Source organism: Piliocolobus tephrosceles, chromosome 10 (assembly GCF_002776525.5).
Source record: "Piliocolobus tephrosceles isolate RC106 chromosome 10, ASM277652v3, whole genome shotgun sequence".
Classification (NCBI taxonomy): domain Eukaryota; kingdom Metazoa; phylum Chordata; class Mammalia; order Primates; family Cercopithecidae; genus Piliocolobus; species Piliocolobus tephrosceles.
The window spans coordinates 45,400,613-45,421,916 of NC_045443.1; the positions used below are offsets into that span (position 1 = coordinate 45,400,613).

General features: G+C 41.2%; 1 protein-coding gene across 1 annotated transcript; it reads left to right on the forward strand.

Annotated features, from left to right (window-relative positions):
- The first annotated feature begins 16,902 nt into the window (after positions 1-16,902).
- LOC111542060 (testis-specific H1 histone) lies at positions 16,903-18,191 on the forward strand. Its single transcript, XM_023211259.3, has one exon. It carries the CDS (start codon positions 17,204-17,206, stop codon positions 18,167-18,169), a length of 966 nt encoding a protein of 321 aa, XP_023067027.1. The 5' UTR covers positions 16,903-17,203; the 3' UTR covers positions 18,170-18,191.
- The last annotated feature ends 3,113 nt before the right edge of the window (positions 18,192-21,304 follow it).

A 21,304-nucleotide genomic window follows, 5' to 3' on the forward strand; every position in this document is an offset into this window, starting at 1 on the left:
TATACACTAAACTCCTACAGTGGACCCACAGAAGCCCTCATTCTTACTCTTCTCTATAACACCACTTCAAAGTCTATGTGGTGATTTCACTTGGAGCCTGATCCGTATCAGACCGTAATCTTGATTTATGTGTAAGTCCTGTTCGTACTCCTGTTTACCATGTAGGCCTACTTGAACTTGCTTATTCATTACATTTTTTAACCTCTTATTCATTAGTCACTAAATGGCCCATCAGAGACTCAGTCTTTGGCCAGCTTTGTGACACATGAGAACACTTCATTGTGGAAAAGAGGTACTGTGTTTATTAGGTATTACAAAGCTTCATGGTTATTCAGCTATAAAGTTGGAAATGCTAACCCATCTAATCATGTTACTTTTAAAATAGTAAATAAGATGTATTCTTAAATTATTTTAAATTAATTATTAGATACATATTAGGTACCAGGGCCAGTGTTTGACAGTTTATTATAAATCATTACTAATGTCATGACAACCCTGCCAAGCTGGTATTAGTACCTCAATTTTATAGGTAAGAAAGCTGAGTAACTTGTCACAGGCTGTGTAGCTAATACATCTGACATTTATTCATTGGTTTACTATATTCCAGGCACTACACTAAATGCTTGACAAACATTTTCTCATCTACCCTCACAATGACCTTAGAGGTAACAGTGACATACATCCTTGCACTTTTCATTCCCAAACATTTCCTAAATGATGAAGATGTTGTTCTTGTGACCAAGGACTAGTGGAAGCCAAGGTCAGGGAATATCTATATCTGGAAATGTTTGTTGCACTAACAAGAAAGGTCACATAATAAGATTTCACATCCTGTGTGTTTCCTACCAGTAAATATTTCTTTGATTTAGCAATTTTCCTCTGTTATCCTATTGAGGCAGGAGAATAGGGTCTGGAGGCAGTGAGACTAAGGACTTCCTAGAACTAAATCAAATGGAAAAAACCCCAACTTTCTATGCCCAAGTAGGTAACTTTGTAACTTCACTTCAGCTGTGACAGGAAACATCCTCTTCATTTGTATAGGGTGTACACCAAGTAAATAACCTTGTAAGCTTACTTCATCCTCTTCTTTTGCATAGGGAATACACCAAGTAACCAATGGGACACCTCTAGAGGGTATTTAAACCTCAGAAAATTCTGTAACTAGTGCTCATGAGCTGCTTGCTCAAGCCTGCTCCCACTCTGTGGCATGTACTTTCTTTTAAATAAATCTGTGCTTTGCTTTTGTTGCATTATTTGTGCATTTTGTCCAATTCTTCGTTCAAAATGCCAAGAATCTGGACACCCTCCACCAGTAATACTTTTAGTAGAATTATTTATTAGATCATATTTTGCCTAATATAACTTTTCAATACTTAAGTAAATAAAAAAAGAAATTTATTATAACATAGTGAGTCTAATAACAAATGGTATAATTAAATTTTGGTAAGAGTATGCCCTTAATTCTTTTATTCAATCAATTAAAACACCAATCAATAGCTGAATTAAGTTTGGGAATCCAAATAAAGAGGAAGTCTCAAGAAGTGACTAATTCTATCACTGAATGATAAAATGTATTCTTTTATTTAGAATGGAAGGGTTTCTAGAAAATTAGCTGGTTTTTCATCAGGGAGCGGTTAAGGAGAAGGTGATTTCAGGGACCAGTGGAATACAAGAGAGAACAAGGAAAAGGTTACAATCAAGGCTGGCCTGGGGATATTCAAGGTGAATCAATTCAGGGTATTAAAAATGGTATCAACAATACCAATTTGGTTACCTCGCCATTTATTCTACAACTATATAGATTTTGCCTATGTTGCTCTGCAGATAATTAAGATTTCATTTCGTTTGTAAAAGTATTTATATTTAGTCTGTGAAAGTATTAGTTACCTGTCCATAGCACCTCACAGGATATATCCTTTACATAGTGGGTTCCCAAGAAGATGTAACACCCTTATCTCAATTATTTCTTTGCATATCAGTTGATAGTGATAACACATAAAAACACTCTGTTTTGTTGATGGCATTTTATGTCTGCCTGATAATCAAAAGAAGGTAGTCTGCTACATTAATAGTTAGAATAGAAAATTTCCAACAGTGAGATGCATTGTATTCAGACTTCTCATCCAGCACTTTTGAATGGTGTGAATTATCAAGGATACTTGCTATGGTCTGATCCAAAAAAAAACCAGTGAGGAATTTCATAAAGGGTTCTTGATTAGGACCCAGTCACTGTGTTGGAGTTAGTGATATGGTGGCACAGACCTCTCTGGGATGGAGGCCTCAGTCTGTGAATGATGTTATTGAAAACAACTCATAAGGGCTCAATAACATGAGGTAATATTATCATTTGTAGTCTACTAGTCTTTGAAAGTCTTGAGGGCAAAAAAGAACAAATGGATGGTCCCTGCCTTTGACTGTTTTATAAGGGCCTAACACAGTTTTGCTGTTTAACGCGGCCATTATGCTTATTTGGGCAAATGGTTATCTCAAATACGTGATATGTAGTACAGTCAATTTCTTCCTTAAAAATATGTCTTTTTTCTCAACTCCTCTTGCATTTTGAGGATAGTGCAAGAATTATTTTACATGGAAAAATGTATGGATTTTGTATTGAGTCAGTGGCATAACACCTTCAATGCTTCTCTTTTTATACTTTTGCCAAGGAATGAAATGGGAATACCAATACTTATGCTACTACCGCTGGCAATAACAACATGCCATCTCCAATGGCGAACAGAGCATTATCTATATTAAAAGAGAGAAAGTTAAATTTATCCACAGTGAAATATTTGAAAATATAGAAACACAGAGAATGTAATATCATAGAAAGAGCCCCACAGAGTTAACAGACATTAATAATGAAAGGGACAGTAGTGTGCTGGTATTAAACAGAACCTCATTTTCCTGAACTCCATTTCAACTTCTCATTCCTATTTCATCTCTTGGCAAAAGTATAGAAACAGAGGCATCGAAGGTGTTATCCCACATACTCAAGCACTGGTCGAGGCAATGATGACTGCTGTGGTACAAGTTTCCACACCTTACATCAGCACTGAGTCTTACAGATGCATTTAGTATTACAAGAAAGAACCTTGAAAACAAACCATTTCTATTGTGTCGAGCCTGTGGTCTACAAACCTCTAGGCATTCATAAACAACTCTCAATATTTCAGTGTTCTAAGAGAAATCACATAGCTACCTAAGTTTGTGCATGCTAAATAAAACCTTGTTTCTTTGTTTTTGGCTGAAATACCAACTCAGGGTGGCAACCATGGTTATCTTATGCTAACAAAAACGTCTTTGGTTAATATAATAAAAATTGTTCCACTTTGGGAGGCCAAGGTAGGTGGATCACGAGGTCAGGAGATCGAGACCATCCTGGCTAACACAGTGAAACCCCATCTCTACTAAAATATACAAAAAGTTAGCTGAGCATGGTGGTAGGCGCCTGTAGTCCCAGCTACTGGGGAGGCTGAGGCAGGAGAATGGCATGAACCCGGGAGGCAGAGCTTGCAGTGAGCTGAGATCGCACCACTGCACTCCAGCCTGGGCAACAAAGCGAGACTGTGTCTCTAAAATAAAAATAAAAATAAAATAAAATAAAAATAAAAATAAAAATAAATAAAATAAAATAAAATATAAAATAAAATAAAATAGTAAATAAAAATAAAAATCATTCAAAACATGGGACCCAATGGGGGAAAATAGTAACAGGTTAGGGCTCTTGATGGCCTAACTACAGTAGTCCAATCTGTCCCCCATTTTGAGGACACTAAGACTTGCAGAGGTGAAATTACTTGCCCAAAACCACTACCTGAGAGAACACTCTGTTCAGCAAAGGTATTTTAAAACCATAGCACATAACATTCTATGCCTGCTTACTTTTTAGATAAAAGAAGAATGTGAAGCCTGTGGTCCACCTGATGGTGGATAAGTGTGTTTTTCTAAACTTCAGCAGCCTTCTCTCACAGTAAGTAATCTCAGTCATTATCCTCAGCCAGGTTTCCTCCTATAAGATAGAAATATTAACCCCTATCTGTTATGGTATTGCTAAGAATTGCATGTTAAGCCATCAGAGAAATGCAAATCAAAACCACAATGAGATACCATCTCACACTAGTTAGAATGGCAATCATTAAAAAGTCAGGAAACAACAGGTGCTGGAGAGGATGTGGAGAAATAGGAACACTTTTACACTGTTGGTGGGATTGTAAACTAGTTCAACCATTATGGAAAACAGTATGGCGATTCCTCAAGGATCTAGATCTAGATGTACCATATGACCCAGCCATCCCATTACTGGGTATATACCCAAAGGATTATAAATCATGCTGCTATAAAGACACATGCACACGTATGTTTATTGCGGCACTATTCACAATAGCAAAGTCTTGGAATCAACCCAAATGTCCATCTGTGACAGACTGGATTAAGAAAATGTGGCACATATACACCATGGAATACTATGCAGCCATAAAAAAGGATGAGTTTGCGTCCTTTGTAAGGACATGGATGCAGCTGGAAACCATCATTCTTAGCAAACTATCACAAGAACAGAAAACCAAACACCGCATGTTCTCACTCATAGGTGGGAACTGAACAATGACATCACTTGGACTCGGGAAGGGGAACATCACACATCGGGGCCTATCATGGGGGGGAGGGGGGAGGGATCGCATTGGGAGTTATACCTGATATAAATGACGAATTGATGGGTGCTGACGAGTTGATGGGTGCAGCACACCAACATGGCACAAGTATACATACGTAACAAACCTGCACGTTATGCACATGTACCCTAGAACTTAAAGTATAAAAAAAAAAAAAAAAAGAATTGCATGTTAAGTCAACCATTCCTTTAACACACTGCAGAAACTTCAGTAAATGCTACCTATTGTTATCAGATATGCTAGACCAGTAGTTCTCAAAGTGTGGTCATCAGAACAGCAGCATCATCTGGAAATTTGTTAAAAATACAAACTATTGAGCCTCACCCTAAACTTACTAAACCAGAAACTTTTCAGGTAGGGCCCAGCAATCTGTTTTTTGTTTTGTTTTGCTTTATTTTGAGATGGGGTCTCACTCTGTCACCCAGGCTGGAGTGCAGTGGTATGATCTCAGCTCACTGCAACCTCCACCTCCTGGGCTCAAGTGATCTTCCAACCTCAGCCTCCCGAGTGGCTGGGACCATGTGCCATCACGAGCGGCTAATTTTTTGTATTTTTGTTGTTGTTGTTGTAGAGATGGGGTTTCACCATGTTGCCCAGGCTGGTCTCAAACTCCTGAGCTCAAGTGATCTGCCTGCCTCGGCCTCCAAAAGTGTTGGGATTACAGGCATGAACCACCATGCCTGGTCCAATGTGATTTTTAAACCTTTCAGATGTTTCCAAAGCACAACGTTTGATAATTAGGTCCCACCATGACAAAAAAAAAACTGAAATTCCCCTGAGGATATATTTGTACTTACAAGCATTTTGTTATGTTTACTATTTGCACATTTTAAGGCATAAACTAGCAGTAATATTGGGAATTAATTTTAATAATATGGCTAGCTAAAAACTTGATGATGGGCAGAATAAAGTAAAGAGAAAGCCTGAACACTCAGTGCCACTCCCTAGGCATGCTAAACAGAGAGCCTGTAGCAGGAAAGATTGTCAGAAGAGAGAGGAAGCCCTTGCATATGGATAGAGGGAGGGAAAAAGAATTCTTCCTTAATTATTCAGAAATCTGGGCCGGGCCTGGTGGCTCACTCCTGTAATCCCACCACTTTGGGAGGCCATGGGGGAGGACTGCTGAGGCCAGGAATTTGAGACCACCCTGAGGCAACGTGGCAAAATCTTGGCCTCAGCAACAAAATAAATAAATAAATACATAAAATCAATCTCTTTCTCTCTTTCTCTCTTTCTCTCTCTCTCTCTCTCTATCCGATTACCTGGAGTGTTAACAACAAAAATTCCAGATCCTTGGCCAGACAGGTAACTCACGTTTGTAATCACAACACTTTGGAAGGCCTAGGCAGGAGGATCACTTGCCCCCAGGAGTTCCAGAGCAGCCTGGGCAACACAGGGAGACCATATCTCTACATTAAAAAAATAGCCAGCTGTAGTGGCGCGCGTCTGTAGTCCCAGGTACCCGGGGAACTGAGGTGGAAGAATCGCCTGAGCTGGGGGAGGTCAAGACTGCTGCAGTGACTCCTGATGGCACCACTGCACTCCAGCCTTGGTAACAGAGGGAGATCCTGTCTCAAAATAAAATAAAAAATCTGCATTGTATGGTGGAGAAAGGCTGTCTCTGCCTATGCCATTCCTTCTAACTAAACGTCTTGCTTCCTGTTCTCTACCCAGCCTAGTCCTTTGGTTAGCATCTCCTCCTCAACTCCAAAAGTCTCAGGCATCCATTTGGCCAGTATCTTTCAATCCTCAACCTCTCAGAAGTCATCCCCTTTGTGTTCCCTTCACTCCAGGGCCTTATCCAAATGCGCACATTTTGCCCTTTGACAATTTGTCTTTTTTGTTATTCTGCTTCTCCTTACGGGAAACTGCTCTTTATGGGCTATAAAAAAAAAAGTGCCCCTTTCAGTAACTATCCCCAGCAAGGGTCTCAGGAGCCATTTCTCTCCCACCTCCGGAAATAAGACGGGACCGCGGTGGGGCGGAGCCAGGAGAACGGCGGCGCTCTCGGCCAACGGGCTTGCTTCCCACCGCGCGGAGACTCCTGGGAGGAGAATTTCAGTTTTTTGGCTTTTGGTTATGTTTTGTTTTGTTTTTCTTCTTGGACGGAAGCAGCACCCTAATTCTTGGGCTTCTGTGCCGTTTAGCATGTGCTTTCCTGAGTCTCAAGGCCCATCCCCTACCTTTGTCTGTCCAGGCAGCTCTGGAAGAGTGGAAGGGTGGCTCACCCATCTCTGAAAAGGAGATTCGCCAGCACCGTGAGCTACTGTGTGATTCTGGGACTCCCCTGGCCTTCTGAGGGTCCCTCCAGCTCCCCTGGGGCCTTCTGCCCATGTCACTATGAGGTCTTCCTGTTATGAGCCCACACGTCTAGGGTGGGAAAGATTAAGAATTTTTGAAAGTTCTTAATCTTTTAAATAATTCTTAATCTTAATTTTTGTTTTCAGAAGAACCGGGAATGGAGGTTTTCTGAAGACAAACGTTTTCCTAAAAATGGAAGAGGTGGAAAAAGACCCATTATACAATCAGTGCAGGTAAAGTGAACAGAAGGAAGATGGAATAAGCAGAGGATGTGTTGCGTATTCCGTTTTCTTTGGGAAATTTTCCCTTTCTTTTAAGAAGTGAAAAGCCCCTACGTTTTGGTGACTATAAGAGGAGCAATCCTCCTTGCAGTCTTAACTTATTTGGGGGCTCTCTCCCTTCTCTCACTTTTTTTGTCTTTCTAAAAAAGGTCTTCCTTAATTTTTTCAGAGTAGGTGATTTCATTTATAAGGCCTTAGGAATATGCAGACTTTATTTTCCTTAGTCTGTAGCTGCGGTCCCCAACCTTTTTGGCACCAGGGACCAGTTTTGTGGAAGACAATTCTTCCATGGACGTGGGAGTTGGGGACATGGTTTCAGGATGATAGTCATCATCAGGCATTAGCGTCTCATAAGGAGTGGGCAGCCTAGATCCCTCACATGAGCAGTTCACAATAGGGTGCTGACCCTGTGAGAATCTAATGCCGCCGCTGATCTGACAGGAGGCAGAACTCAGGAGGTAATGCTGGCTGCCCACCACCTGGTGTGCTGCCTGGTTTCTGACAGGTACCGGTTGGTGGCCTGGAGGTTGGAGACCCGTGGTCTGTAGCACTTTTTGTATTTTCTGCATTCTATGCAATGCACTTATATTAATGAGTCAGAAAAGTAGGATATAACTATTATTTAAAAAGAAAAATAACTGTTGAAGTTCAGGAGCTGCAGACAGGACAGAATTGTTTATCTAACATATTATTTCGAAGTTTTTAGGACTAGGGATGCCTTCTTCAGTCTTATCCAACTGTAGGCATTGCTGTTATTATTGGTGCATGATGAAGAGACTTGGTACTTGTGTCTTAGGGATTTTAAGGCAAACGGATCATGGAGAAAAGACCCATTTAGGTGACAGGCTTATGAAGAATGGCTATATGTAAGCAACTAGTGGACTAGGAGAAAGTAGCAACTGTATCTGAAAGTTTATAAAGCGTCAAAATAATAATTCTCAACAAAACAGACCCTTTGTAAAGTAAATCACATGTAGCCTGATCCTTGTCTTCTAGAAAGTCATATTTTAGAATCATAAGATATGAGATGAAGGAGATTTTACCATCTTCTGGTTAATTAAGGCCTTCGGATACTAGTCCTGAAATTCAACTTTTTTCTAATGTTTAAAAATACATTTTTCTCTCCAAAAGCTTCATAGAAGCCCTAGAGACTTTTTCCCCACTGGTTTTTAAAATAGTTTAAAACACAATTATAAACTAAATTTTATTTATTCTTTTGATGGTTGAAGAAAGCAGCATATAAGACAGTGGGACAAGTATGATGAAGGCAAGTATTTCCCAAGCATCCAAAAAGGGAAATTAGAAATGAGTGGTGGAGAAAGAACATCTCAATGTTTCTGAAATCTGAGAAATATGGAGGCTGATAAGTGAACAGGAATCCAGTGTTAGAGGAAAAACTTACCAAATATTTCCGTATAGCAAAAATGTTGGGTTGATTTTAAGTTGGAGTTGTCCTTTGAAGTATTGGCCCATCAAAGCTGCGATTATAGCAGAGCCATTTGGTTTTTGAGGGACAGATTTGCTTCTGGTAGTGATGAAGGTGGGGGTTGAAATATGTGGGATTTGTTTCCAGGACTTGCTGTCATCTTGTGGCAGCTAGTGCTAGATCAATGTTTATGTAGCACAGTGTATTAATAGAATTCTCTGTTTTAAAGAGTATAACTTCTGAACCAACTTAGGTGCTTTGTTAAAGTTAACTCTTTTATCTGTTAAGTTTTGTAGAGGCTTGTGGTTGCAGTATTGTTACATGATTCATATTTCTAGCCTAAGTCCATGGATCCATGAGTTTATTTATTTTAGGATTTGTAAAGAAGACTGTGTCTCTATTTGGCATACTTGTATACATTAGAGTCAAAAAAACATTTTTGTATACTATTTATCTGTAAAAATAATTTTAGAGCTCTTGTGTATATGGTTATATAGAATCTTTCCCCAGTAATGGGGGAGGTAGCATGAACTTTAAGGCTTCTAGTACATATTACATTGTTCCATAAGACTTCACTTACAAAACATAAATTCAAAAATAAATTAAGAATTGTAAGACAGCAACGTCAGCATTAAAACCCAAGCTTGAAGCCCTGTGTAGTAACGTGTCCATGAAGCCAGCCTTGCTGATTATATTAAAAGATTCTTCTCCAATGGATGAAGGATAGCCATTGCTTATGTATTCCTGTTGTGTGATTTGTCTTGTGCACAATGAAAGGCTCACTCACATTGATGACATTCGAAGTGTTTCTCTTTGCTGCAACTGCTCACTGGTTAATTAAGGATAGAGAAATTGTCCCCTACTCATTGGCTACATTCATAAGATGTCTAATATAAATTGTCTCATGTGCCTAACAGATTACAGATCAATACATGCTTTTCCACATTCATAGGGATTTTCCCCGTTCTATACTTTTACGTGCAGTAAATGAAGGATTATATTGGAAGGATTTTTCACACTGATTACATTCATAGGGCTTTTCACTAGTGTGGTTTCTCATGTTTTCTAAGGGATGAAGTAATACTAAAGGCTTTCCCACAGTCTTTGCATTCTATTTTGTATTCTCTTGTACACAGTAAGGGAAAACCTTTCCAAATTGATTACAGTTTTCTCCAGTTCGAGCTTTCATGTGTACCTCAAAAATGAGTGTTTCCTGAATATTTTTCCAATATAATCATGACAGTTACAGGGTTTTTCCCCAGTGTGAATTCTCATGAACACAATGGGAGTGGAACTTATACTGAAAACGTTTCTGTATCAAACACATTTATAGAGATTCTCCTCAGTATTCTCTTCTCTAAGGACAGATCTAATGCTAAAGACTTGAAAATGCTACTGACAGTCATTGTGCTTGTGAATTATAATGTGTATCCAAAGGGATGAGTGGTAACTGAAGGCCTTCTGCAGTCCTTATATTCGTAAGGTTTCTCTCCATTTTGTGTTCACGTGTACCTCAGAAATTAAGAGTTACTACTGAAACATTTTTCATATTAGTTATATGCAGAGCAGAAAATTCACCAGTTTGAATTTTCTTGTGTTGAATAAGGTTACATCTTACACTGATGATATTCATTGAGTGTTTCTCTAAGATGACTTATTTCCATTTTTGTGCAATTGTGTTGACTTTTACGTTTTACCTAAAAATGTCCTACTTAAGATTTGACCCTTTGATTTTTAAGTAGAACCTACAAATATGAACAGGTACTTGGGGAATTTCATCTTCTGTCATCAACTCATCTTCTTTCTCTAACCAAGAGATCAAACGGAGTTTGCCCATATAATGCCTGGATAATACTATGTCGGTAGTTCTCCTGTGTCTCATTCCTGGGCAGGTTTCACTGAGATGAGTCCAGTAAAGGCCTCTTCATTGAAGGTCACTGAGTCCTGTGATTAGCTTGTCAGCAGCCCAGCAGCCAACCCTTCCTTCCTTGCATTTCCCGTTTGGTGACAGGGAGGGGTCCTGAGCAGACCAAATGCTAGTTAAGGACAGATAAACAACTGCCATCCTGTGAGTCTGACTGTAAATCTTGAAATTCAGAGCAGTGGGAACTCAAACATACCCTCTTTTAGTTCTCACAGTCCATTTGGGGCAAGGATCTTAGACTTTTTAGGTGGCATCTTCCCACTGAACTGTGATTTTTCAGATGAAGGCAGTACTCAAGAGTTGAAATTTAGTACAATTAATACTTTTTATTGCTTCATCAAAGATATTGAAAATCAAACTTGCCTTTTTTCTCTTCTTCCCAGTGAGTGTGTGGTGATGAAGAATACAGTGATTTTTGCTAGGAGGCCAGAATTTTGCCCACTGTTGGTTTTGTGCCATCAGTGTAAATATCAACATAGGTGGGTAACATCTTAGAATTATTATGAAAATAGTTTTGACTTTGTGTTATTTCCTCCAAAGGGTTTGGTTTCCTTATGAGTATAAGGACAGTATTCTGAGAATCGCTTCCCTAGAGAATTGTAAGGCCTTTTCTTGTGCTTTCTAATCTTTTTCATGCAGAGAAGGCATTAAGCTTTAGTGAATTATTCAGTATCTCCTTTTTTGTGTGTGTACAATTGCTTATCCAGTTGTATGGAAATATCGTATTCAAATTACAACCCATAGAAGAGATTTTACAAGCCGTGTAGACCAATTACTAGACATTTTTTAAATGTTCCTCTTATTTCTGGCCTCAATACAATCATTTGAATCTTATCATATTTATTTGTCTGCTTCAGAGTTTTTTTTTTTTTTCCATGTCTTTTCCCAGTTATCTTACACAGTTTGATTATGTAGTCTGACTGTGGTTTTCTTTTAAATTGATATATTTTGGTTTTGCTGTACTTCATGGATCTGTAAGTTTATGCCTTTTACCAAATTTGGGAAGTTTTCAACCATTATTTATTAAAATATGTATTTTTTTCTATTCCAATGTCTTTCTCCTCTCCTTCTGGAACTTTTGTAACACAAACGTGTTTTTTTAAAAAATACTATCTCAGAGATCTCTGATTCTTTTTTTTTTTTTTTTTTTTATACTTTAAGTTCTGGGGTACATGTGCAGAACATGCAGTTTTGTTACATAGGTATACATGTGCCATGGTGGTTTGCTGCACCCATCAACTCATCTCCTACATTAGGTATTTCTCCTAATGTTATCCCTCCCCTAATCCCCAATCCCCCAACGGGCCCCAGTATGTAATGTTCCCCTCCCTATGTCCACGTGTTCTCATTGTTCAACTCCCAGTTATGAGTGAGAACATGTGGTGTTTGGTTTTCTGTTCTTGTGATAGTTTGCTGAGAATAATGGTTTCCAGCTTCATCCATGTCCCTGCAAAGGACATTAACTCATTGCTTTTATGGTTGCATAGTATTCTGTGGTATTATGTGCCACATTTTCTTTATCCAGTCTATTACTGATGGACATTTGGGTTGGTTCCAAGTCTTTGCTATTGTGAGTAGTGCTGCAATTAACGTATGTGTGCATGTGTCTTTATAGTAGAATGATTTATAATCCTTTGGGTATATACTCAGTAATGGGATTGCTGGGTCAAATCTGATTCTAAAAGAATTATTTTTTTTAACTTTTTTCTTCTGTTATTTATTTATTTATTTATTTTTTGAGACAGGATCTTGCTGTGTCTCCCAGGCTGGAGTGCAGTAGTTCGATCTCAGCTCTCGGCTCACTGCAACCTCCACCTCCCAGGTTCAAGTGATTCTCCTGCCTCAGCCTCCCAAGTAGCTGGGACTGCAGGTGTGTGGCCACCATGCCTGGCCAGTTTTTGTATTTTTAGTAGAGATGGGGTTTCACCGTGTTGGCCAGGCTGGTCTTGAATACCTGACCTAAAGTGATCCGCTCACCTTGGCTGGGATTACAGGCCATGAGCCACATGCTGGGATTACAGGCATGAGCCATGGTGCCTGGCCTTTCTTCTGTTTTTCAGATTGGATACTTTCTATCTCCAAGTTCAGCAGCTCTTTCTTCTGTCATCTCTATTCTGCTATGAACCCCTACAGTGATTTTACTATTTCTGTTATTACTGAAATTTCTAATTATGAAATTTATTTAGATTTTTTTTTTTTTTTTTTTGAGACAGAATCTCACTGTCACCAGCCTGGAGTGTAGTGGCGTGATCTCGACTCATTGCAACCTCTGCCTCCTGGGTTCAAGCGATTCCCCTGCCTCAGCCTCCTGAGTAACCAGGACTACAGGCCTATGCCACCACACCTGGCTAATTTTCTGTGTTTTAGTAGAGACAGGGTTTCACCATATTGGCCAGGATGGTCTCAATCTCCTGGCCTCGTGATCTGCCTGCCTCAGCCTCCCATAGTCCTGGGATTACAGGCGTGAGCCACTGCGCCCAGCCCTGATTCTCATCAATCTTAGCATGTACAACTAGGGGTGAGATAAGGACTCCATACACTAACTTTAATGTGCCCTTTCTCCGGCCCCCTCACTTTCTTGGTTCTCTACTCACTCTTTGGTTCCTGGGGTTCCCCACTCCTGGGTTTCTGACCAGAGCATTAGCTTCCCTGCGCTGTTGATAGGGTTCTCTGCCGAATCTGCCACTGCCACACTTGCCTGTCCTAGGGTAGGAGGCAACAGGCTTTGCCTCTGAGGGGCCATCTCATTGCTGGTGAGGAGAGAGAGGACACAGATTAGTTGCCTGTACTTCCTTGGTGTACAGCAGGGAGAGTCTATAGGGCTTTCACCCACATATTGACCATCAGTTGACTGGTGGGAAGGGAAAGGTGTGCTGGTTGTTTGCTGGCAATCCCCTGGAGTAGGATAAAATACAAGATTCCTTATAAAAGATAATTGAGTCAGAAAGACTCAGGACCTTGGACTCCCAGGCCTGTGGATCCAGGGGAGGGGCAGTGAGATAGACTAACGTTAGATCAGTATGCTACTGAATTTTGCTATGCTCTGGCATGGAGTTATCCTTGGTGAAATTAAATCAGTATAACTCGGTATGAGGGAGTGAGATTAATGAAACCTCTGATGTTCTTGGAATTTAGCATTTAAATGTTGCTTACTCTTTAAATCAACCAAGCTCCTCTAGAGACTTCCAAGAACAAAAACTATTTTGCTCTGGAACTCAAAGCAGAAGGATATAGGTTAGACATCATTCCCAAGTATCCTTCTTCCTCCCTACAACCCTCTCACCCCTGACCCACAAAGCTTCATTAAGAGCTATTGCTCTTTCTCACAAAAGGTTGATGCCATCCTCTTTAAGTGATAACTTCTGAATTATAATCATAGACCATTAAAATTCAAAGAAATACTTCAGGCTTGCTTTTGTGGAGCTGGAGTTGGTATCTCTGGATTAGTGGTGTGGTGCTGGTTTTTACTGACTTTTTTCCTAAAGAAATCACTTTTCTGAAGTATCTTTTCCTTTTGGGATGTCAGAAGAAGAGAGTTAGTAAGTAGATTTCTTCCAAAGAGGAAGAAAAGAACTCTTAAGGGATTGGTGATTTGGAAAATATCTGTCAGCTAGCTTTCTTGCCCTCTGAGCCAGCTGAGTGGCAAGTGGGACATTTGTTTCCTGCTCTTACTTAAAAAAAAAAGTATTCCTCTGCTGCTTACAGCATATATATACAGAGATCTATACAAAAATGAATGGTTATATATATAAATGAAAATGTTTGTTTTTTTGCTGTTGATGTTTTTGATTTTTTTTCATTTATTTGTTTTCCTTTGATTTTGGCCTCTCCCAAAGGTTTCTACTTGGCCTCCCTTCTGATCACAGGGGCATCAATAAACATGGTTGGTTGATTTTGTTCCTGTCTTTCATGACTATACCATTATGTACAGTCAGTCTATTTTTCTCTGGATCAGTTGACTTTAAGGGTCTGACTTCACTCATTTTCTTCCTTATTCTCAAAGCAAACAGTTTTGCCTCTTTTTTATCTGGTGTTTGCCCCCATCCTGTGGCCACTGGTCTCTGCAACCAGGAAGGGTAGCTAGACCAAGAGACTATACAAATGGGAGAAATCCTGCTCAATGTGGTCCTGCCTTTCCATCTGGCAGTCCTTCCTGAGTGCACTGTCCCTGTGCTGATGCAGTAGTGCCCTGCCGTGTAAATCCTCAGGGTCACATTACTGTGCCCTGGTTTTAAAGATGGGAAAAGGTACAGTGAGTACCTTTAGATACTCTTGAATCTGAGCAGCTCTGAACTGTGATTATGGAGATAAATTAGCCCCTGCTCTATGGTGGAGTTACATAATAGGGAGAGGGTCAACCCTAGAGAAAAGGAAACCTAACACAGTACTTAAGAACTTAGGCCTTAGGATTAAGTAGACTTAGGTTTGGTTCCAAACTTTACCACTTGCTATTGTGTCACCACTTACAGCTCTGTCATTATCATTAGTTGTCCTTCACAACGTCCCTTACCTACCTTTTCGGTCCCATCTCCTGCTACTTCCTTCTCATTGTCTACCCTCTCCCTGCCCCTCAACACACACCTGTGTTTTAACCAGATAGAACTACATGGACGCTTCTTAGAAGGTAAAACCTCTAGCCCTATCTTCAGACCTATGAATTGGAATCTGTGCTTTATGAGTATCCCAGAGTACTAAATATGCACATTGAAGTTTAAGAAGCACTGGTCTGACTGGGCGCAGTGGCTCATGCCTATAATCCCAGCACTTTGTGAGGCTGAGGTGGGTGGATTGCTTGAGACCAAGAGTTTGAGACCAGCCTGGTCAACATGGCAAAACCTCGTCTCTACCAATAAATAAATAAATACAGGCCAGATGCAGTGGCTCACACCTGTAATCCCAGCACTTTGGGAGGCCAAGGCGGGTGGATCACTTGAGGTCAGGAGTGATCCTGATTGAGATTGCACTACTGCACTCCAGCCTGGGCGACAGAGTGAGACTCTGTCTCAAAAAAAAAAAAAAAAAAAAAAAAAGCACTGGTCTAAGCTACTTCCTGAAGCTTTGATTTTTAAAAGAAACTGTCACTGTCTAGCCTGTGACTGCCGAATGTATGTGATTGCCCTCTGGAAAAGTATGATATGCTTGGCAATTTGAAGTATTCTTAGAATAATTCTTTGAATTATTCCCAACTAAACTGTATCCAAAATAGGTCCTTGAGAAGCTAATCCTTACTTGGCCCCCTTCATTTCCAACCCTTTGAAATTCGCTCTGCTCCTTTCTCCTGATCTTCTGGAAGTTTCTTTCTGAATCTAGAGAAACTCTCCTCACCAGAGAGGAATGATGTAAGCAGGCTTAATTAAATGCCCGCTATGTATAATGAAGCATATTGTTAGGTGCAGCATGGGGCATAGAAGTTCAAAGCCTATAGCTCTTGGGGATATTTTTATTTAGTTGGAAAGACAAGACAGAAACATTCAAAGTAAAGTAAATTTATTCCTTATATTTAGGTAGCCCTTGTTTATCTACCTCTTCTGAAACTCTGCAATAATTCTGTGATGTTGGTAGGAAGGGAATGTGATGTTAGGTAAGAAGTCAGATGGCCGGCACATCCATCCCACAGCCACACTGCTGATATTAAGGGATGTGTTAATGTCGTATGGCTCCTAAAGAGCTAGGATATGCATCCGTATCTTCCAGCTCCAAGTCCAAGTTTTTTTCTTTTTAAAAAATATTGTGTCACATTATACCCTCTAATGCCAAATTAGTTTAAAGAAAAAGCCATATAAGATTGCAGAAGGAATTTTTGTGGTTGTGGTAGTTAAGAGGCAAGAAATCATTTGAAAGAGTTTGGGGAGTCTTCAGTGAAGAAGGATAATGTAGCAGTACCTTGAAAGATGAGCAGGACTTAATCTGGGCAGACAAAGAGGATGAGCAATCCAAGAGAGGGGATGAGAGGCAGAAAAACACCGTATGTTCAAAGAATAAGGATTAGACCAGTGTCCTCAGGCGATGTGAAATCTAGATTGTTTCAGTCCAATTGAATGCGTCATCTAAATTTCCCAGGTGTGGGAATCAGTGTTTAGGTTAGAGGGACCACACAGTTGGTTCCTTCTTTTACTTCATGCTCTTGCACAGAATCCACTGTGTAGAATTAGGGAGACATGACTTCAGATACCTGACTGGTGGAATTAAAGGTGGTAGTTTCTAGGCTGGGTTGTGTTTCATGGACTACCCCGTGTGCTTTCTACAGGCAGTGTGTTGCTTGTTTTGGATAGTTGGGAGCAGCTTCTCTCGCCTTAAGGACTGTGAGTAGATGGTGTGCGGGACCATACACACACACAGAATAGCCAACTAAAGAAAGCGGTGGAGATCAAGATCACTAAGTTTGGTTTGGGAACAAAACCCTGGAGACTGTATAGGCGATTGTTGGGGGTGGATAGGCGCTGAAGACTTGGATTGGTTTAGACCTAGAAGGAAGTGGCATTTGATTGGTTATTATAAGTGAAAAGGGCCCCTCCCTGGGTGAGATCTGCCAGCCTCATAATTAGGACCTGAAAATCTCTGCCAGCCCAGCCTTTGTGACGTGGCCCCGTCCACCTCAGTTATGCAACAGGCCTTGACTGGTGAGGCCCAAAGCCAGTGGCCCCGCAGAGGCGGGAGTGGGGCCATGGCTGAGGCGCCTGGGCCCAGTGGCGAATCTCGAGGCCACTCAGTCACTCAGCCGCTAGCGGAAAAAACTGTCGGGGGACCATGGAGGCGCTGTTCGCGGTCCGTGCTCAAAGTGCCCCAGTTGGTGCTCCGGGCCATCACCGCTCACAAAGGGCTGACTCTGGCAGCTCTCAGGAAGGAGCTCAGAAACGCCGGCTACGAAGTGCGCAGGAAGAGCGGCCGCCACAAAGCGCCCAGAGGGCAGGCCAAGGCCACGTTCCTCCGGGTCAGCGGCAGCGACGCCGCCGGCTGCTTCACGGTCTGGAAGGTTTCCAAGCCCAGGAGAAAGCCGGGGCGCGCGAGGCAAGAGGAGGGCGCGCGCGCTACCCGGAGGACCGCAGCCGCGTCCCGGAGCTCACGGAGGCGCCGCCAGCCGCTTCGCAAGGCGGCCAGGAAGGCCAGAGAAGTGTGGAGACTGAACGCGAGGGCGAAAGCCAAGGCCAATGCCAGGGCGAGGAGGACAAGGAGGGCGAGGCCGAGAGCCAAGGAGCCGCCGTGTGCCAGAGCCAAGGTGGAAGCGGGAGCGACAGCGGCAGGCGAGAGGCGAGGACGGGCCGCGAAGGAACACACCAGGCCGAGGTCAGGGAAGGACAAGAGGCGAAGCTCCAAGCCCAGGGAAGAGAAGCAGGAGCCTAAGAAGCCCGCACAGCGGACCATCCAGAAACCAACGCCGGCTAAAACCGACCGGACATCTAGCGGGCAGGGGAAGACTCCACTAAAGACTTCCACAAAGACCTTCCCTAAATCTGAAGGTCTTCGGAATGCAGTCGGGAGTGAATCTTGTGGGAGCAGCTTCACTCCCACCACGGACAAATGCCTTTCCTGCATAGGCCCCAAGAAGAGCGGCTCTCACACTCATTGAAATGAAATGGACCTCTCGACCACCTTGTGTCTGTTTCCTCTTTGCCGCACCTGGAAGGGAAGGGGTGGGTGGTGGTAACGTGCAGCGAAGAGAGTAAATTAACAGATTCTGTTCCTGCTGCAAAACTCAGAGAAATGTCTTTTAGGACAGAAAACAGAGGAAAACCAGCAGCTTAACAAGTGTTGAAGTTGCTAGATACTCTAGCAAATTCAAATGGAGTTCTGGGGAGGAGGGCATATTGGGACAAGAGTGGACAGTCTTTAAGTTGAGTGGCCCCACTGATTCGTAGTGTTCTTACCTGAAGTTCCTTTTAGGACAAAGTCCTCCCAAAATTGATTATAATGAGTTTGTAGTTTTTGCCTTGAATTGATAACCTAGTTTAATTTAAAAAATATTCTTATGTTAATCCTCAGTTGAATAAATGTGTGAAAGCATCCAGCATAGGGCCTGGCATAGGGTAGGTACTCATCACTGAGAGTTAAATATTTGTATAATTAATTCTCGATGGGGTGGTAAGGTGCTACAGCAGAAAACTACTGAACCAGTATGTACTAAGACTGCTAGTCTGACCTTTGCTGAGTTATTTCTTAACCATTCGTGGTCTTGGTTTCCTTCTCGGTAAAATGTTGGGATTGAGCTAAGATGATGTCTAAGTGATTTAAATGTCATTAAAATGAAAAGGGGACTTAAACATCATGGCATAATGGTTTGCTTGACAAAATTCAGCAATAAAGAAATTTTCTTCTGAGAAAGTGCCAACTCCTAAAGAGGAAATTATGAAGATTTACGGAATGCATAGCAGAAATACAAGGAGATGGAGAAGGCTAGATAATGAATAGGTCTTTTGCTTTTCTTAACAATAACAACATACATTGAGCACTGTGTAACAAGTATGAAATAAATGTATGATTTTAGTTCTGAATGCAGGGATCAAAAACAGTGCAGGAGTAGTTCTCATGCCATAGGCTGACAGGACACAGAAATGGTTCCTAGGGAAGTAAAACGTCAAAGTAGCTGATTCAAGGAAAGGAGTAACTGTTTTCAGCCGAAGTCAAAGGAATGGGGACATGGAAGTGGCTGGGAAGTGCTTTTTATTCTTAAAGAGGTAAGAGTGGCAGTGGGAAGGTATTAGAACTTCCTGGGAGCTTTCTCCAGGTATACCTGACCAAGCTTTTCCTTAGGAGAGTATGATATGTCCTACAAGGGTATGTGTATTTAAAACAGACAAACAAACAAAAAAAAACCACCCTTAAGTGATGCTAATATTTACCCTTTCACACCCTTGAGAATCACTGCTTTAAGCCTATGCAAAGCCTAGTAACTGCAGAATTCTTGTAGCGTTATCTTATCTATAGATGATCAGAACTTGATATTTCCCCATGTTGTAATTAAGTTTATTATGCACATGAATGTGTGTGGAAGAAGGCCTCTGAAAAGAGGCAATGAGAAAATCAAACATTGTCTACTGAACACAATTAGAATAAAGTTAATCAAGTACCCTGATGATAGCCAGATGTATTACCCCCTTTCTAGTCTTAGGATGTTTTTACCTAAAGAACCAGGGAGAGAGGAGGCAATTAGAGGCTGGCTAGGTAGATAGGGAGGGTCTTGGGAGAGAGACAGCACCCGTGGGACTGCACCTGTATTGTCCCTACGGTGTAACTAGCAGATGGAAATGTGGTTAAGAATTTCCTCTTATACCAGGATGTCTGCTCAGAAGGGACTGTCCCAACTTAGGCACAGGCACAATAGATCAACTAAATGTCCTGAACACGACCCAGAGTTAATTGTAATATCATTAGCACTGTGGTTTGGGCACCTCCCCACCACCATGGCTTTCACTAAGGCGCTTGGGTAACAACCAAGATGGAGTCACTATGGTGCAACACCCCTGGGGGAACTTTACCCCTCCCACTATGACAGAACCCACAGAAGACTTCTTTTTGCCACATAAAAAACCCATAACTCAGCCCAATTTCTGGCAACCCACTTTTGAGTCCCCTCTTGCTGCTAAGAGCTTTTCTGTTGCTTAGTAAATGCTACTCTGCCTTACTCACTCTCTGGTGTCCGCTTGCCTTCTTGGTCGTGGGACAAGAACTCAGACCTCACTAAACTTAGTAAGAAGGCTGCAATACTAGGTGGTCTAGTATTAGCCTTTTTCTTCTAAGGTAGGATGGGAATGATACTGGGAAAAATTTGTTTTCTAGATTTCCTAAAAACCATCACACTTATATTTGTTTTATGATGGTTTCTTCATTTCAAACTCCCATTCATTCATCAAAATGTATCCAATTTATTAAGTGCCCACCATATGCAGGAACAGTAGCAGACATGAGAGACCCAGATCTTGACCTTATATAGCTAACAATGGTCATCTGAGATTATTTTTCATTGATAAGCTTTAGGGTGGCTGTACTCCAGTGAAATATAAGAAATGACCATATCTCGTTAGCAAGCTACCCAGATTATCAAGATCATAATGTTGGCTGGGTACTCAGCCAGAGGCATTCCCAAGAACAGCTAATCTCATCTCTAGTATTCATTAATGACTAAGTGCCTGCAAGATTCTAGGCCCTGTGCTGAGAATACTAAAATGGATAAAACATAATCTCCACTTTTCTGAGCTCACATTTGAGTGGCACATTTGGGTATTTAACTTTAGTCAGAGCAAACTGAATGACCCTGACCCAGTTCTTTGATTTTCTTTTACCTCAACTGCTTAGTGTAATGCTGATCACATCACTGTTGGACTTGAGTTGTAACAAATGTTAGATGTCCTCTAGAACAAATATTCAATGGTTGTTTGAAAAACGCTTAACAGAAACAAAAATGTCCTTTTAAAAACATGAAAAGGTCCAATTTAGAAATGCATATTTAAACTACACTACACATTAATACCAAAAAAAAAAAGTGTTTTTAATCAGATGGCAAAAATCCAAATGTTTGAGAGCCTACTCTACTGGTAAGGCTGTGGGGAAACAGGCACTCATCTACAGTGTTGGTGGGAGTTTATACCATCCCTGTGCCTGCCAGATTTCTAGCTAGTTGACAGTCATAGTGGCTGTGTTTCTCTTTTCCCTTTTCTCAATTCCCTTACCTTCTTCCCTTTTTGATGATGGAAAAGACCAGACTCCA

Coding starts and splice junctions, on each gene's coding strand:
- LOC111542060 (XM_023211259.3), top strand. CDS start 17,204: ATGCAACAGGCCTTGACTGGTGAGGCCCAAAGCCAGTGGCCCCGCAGA.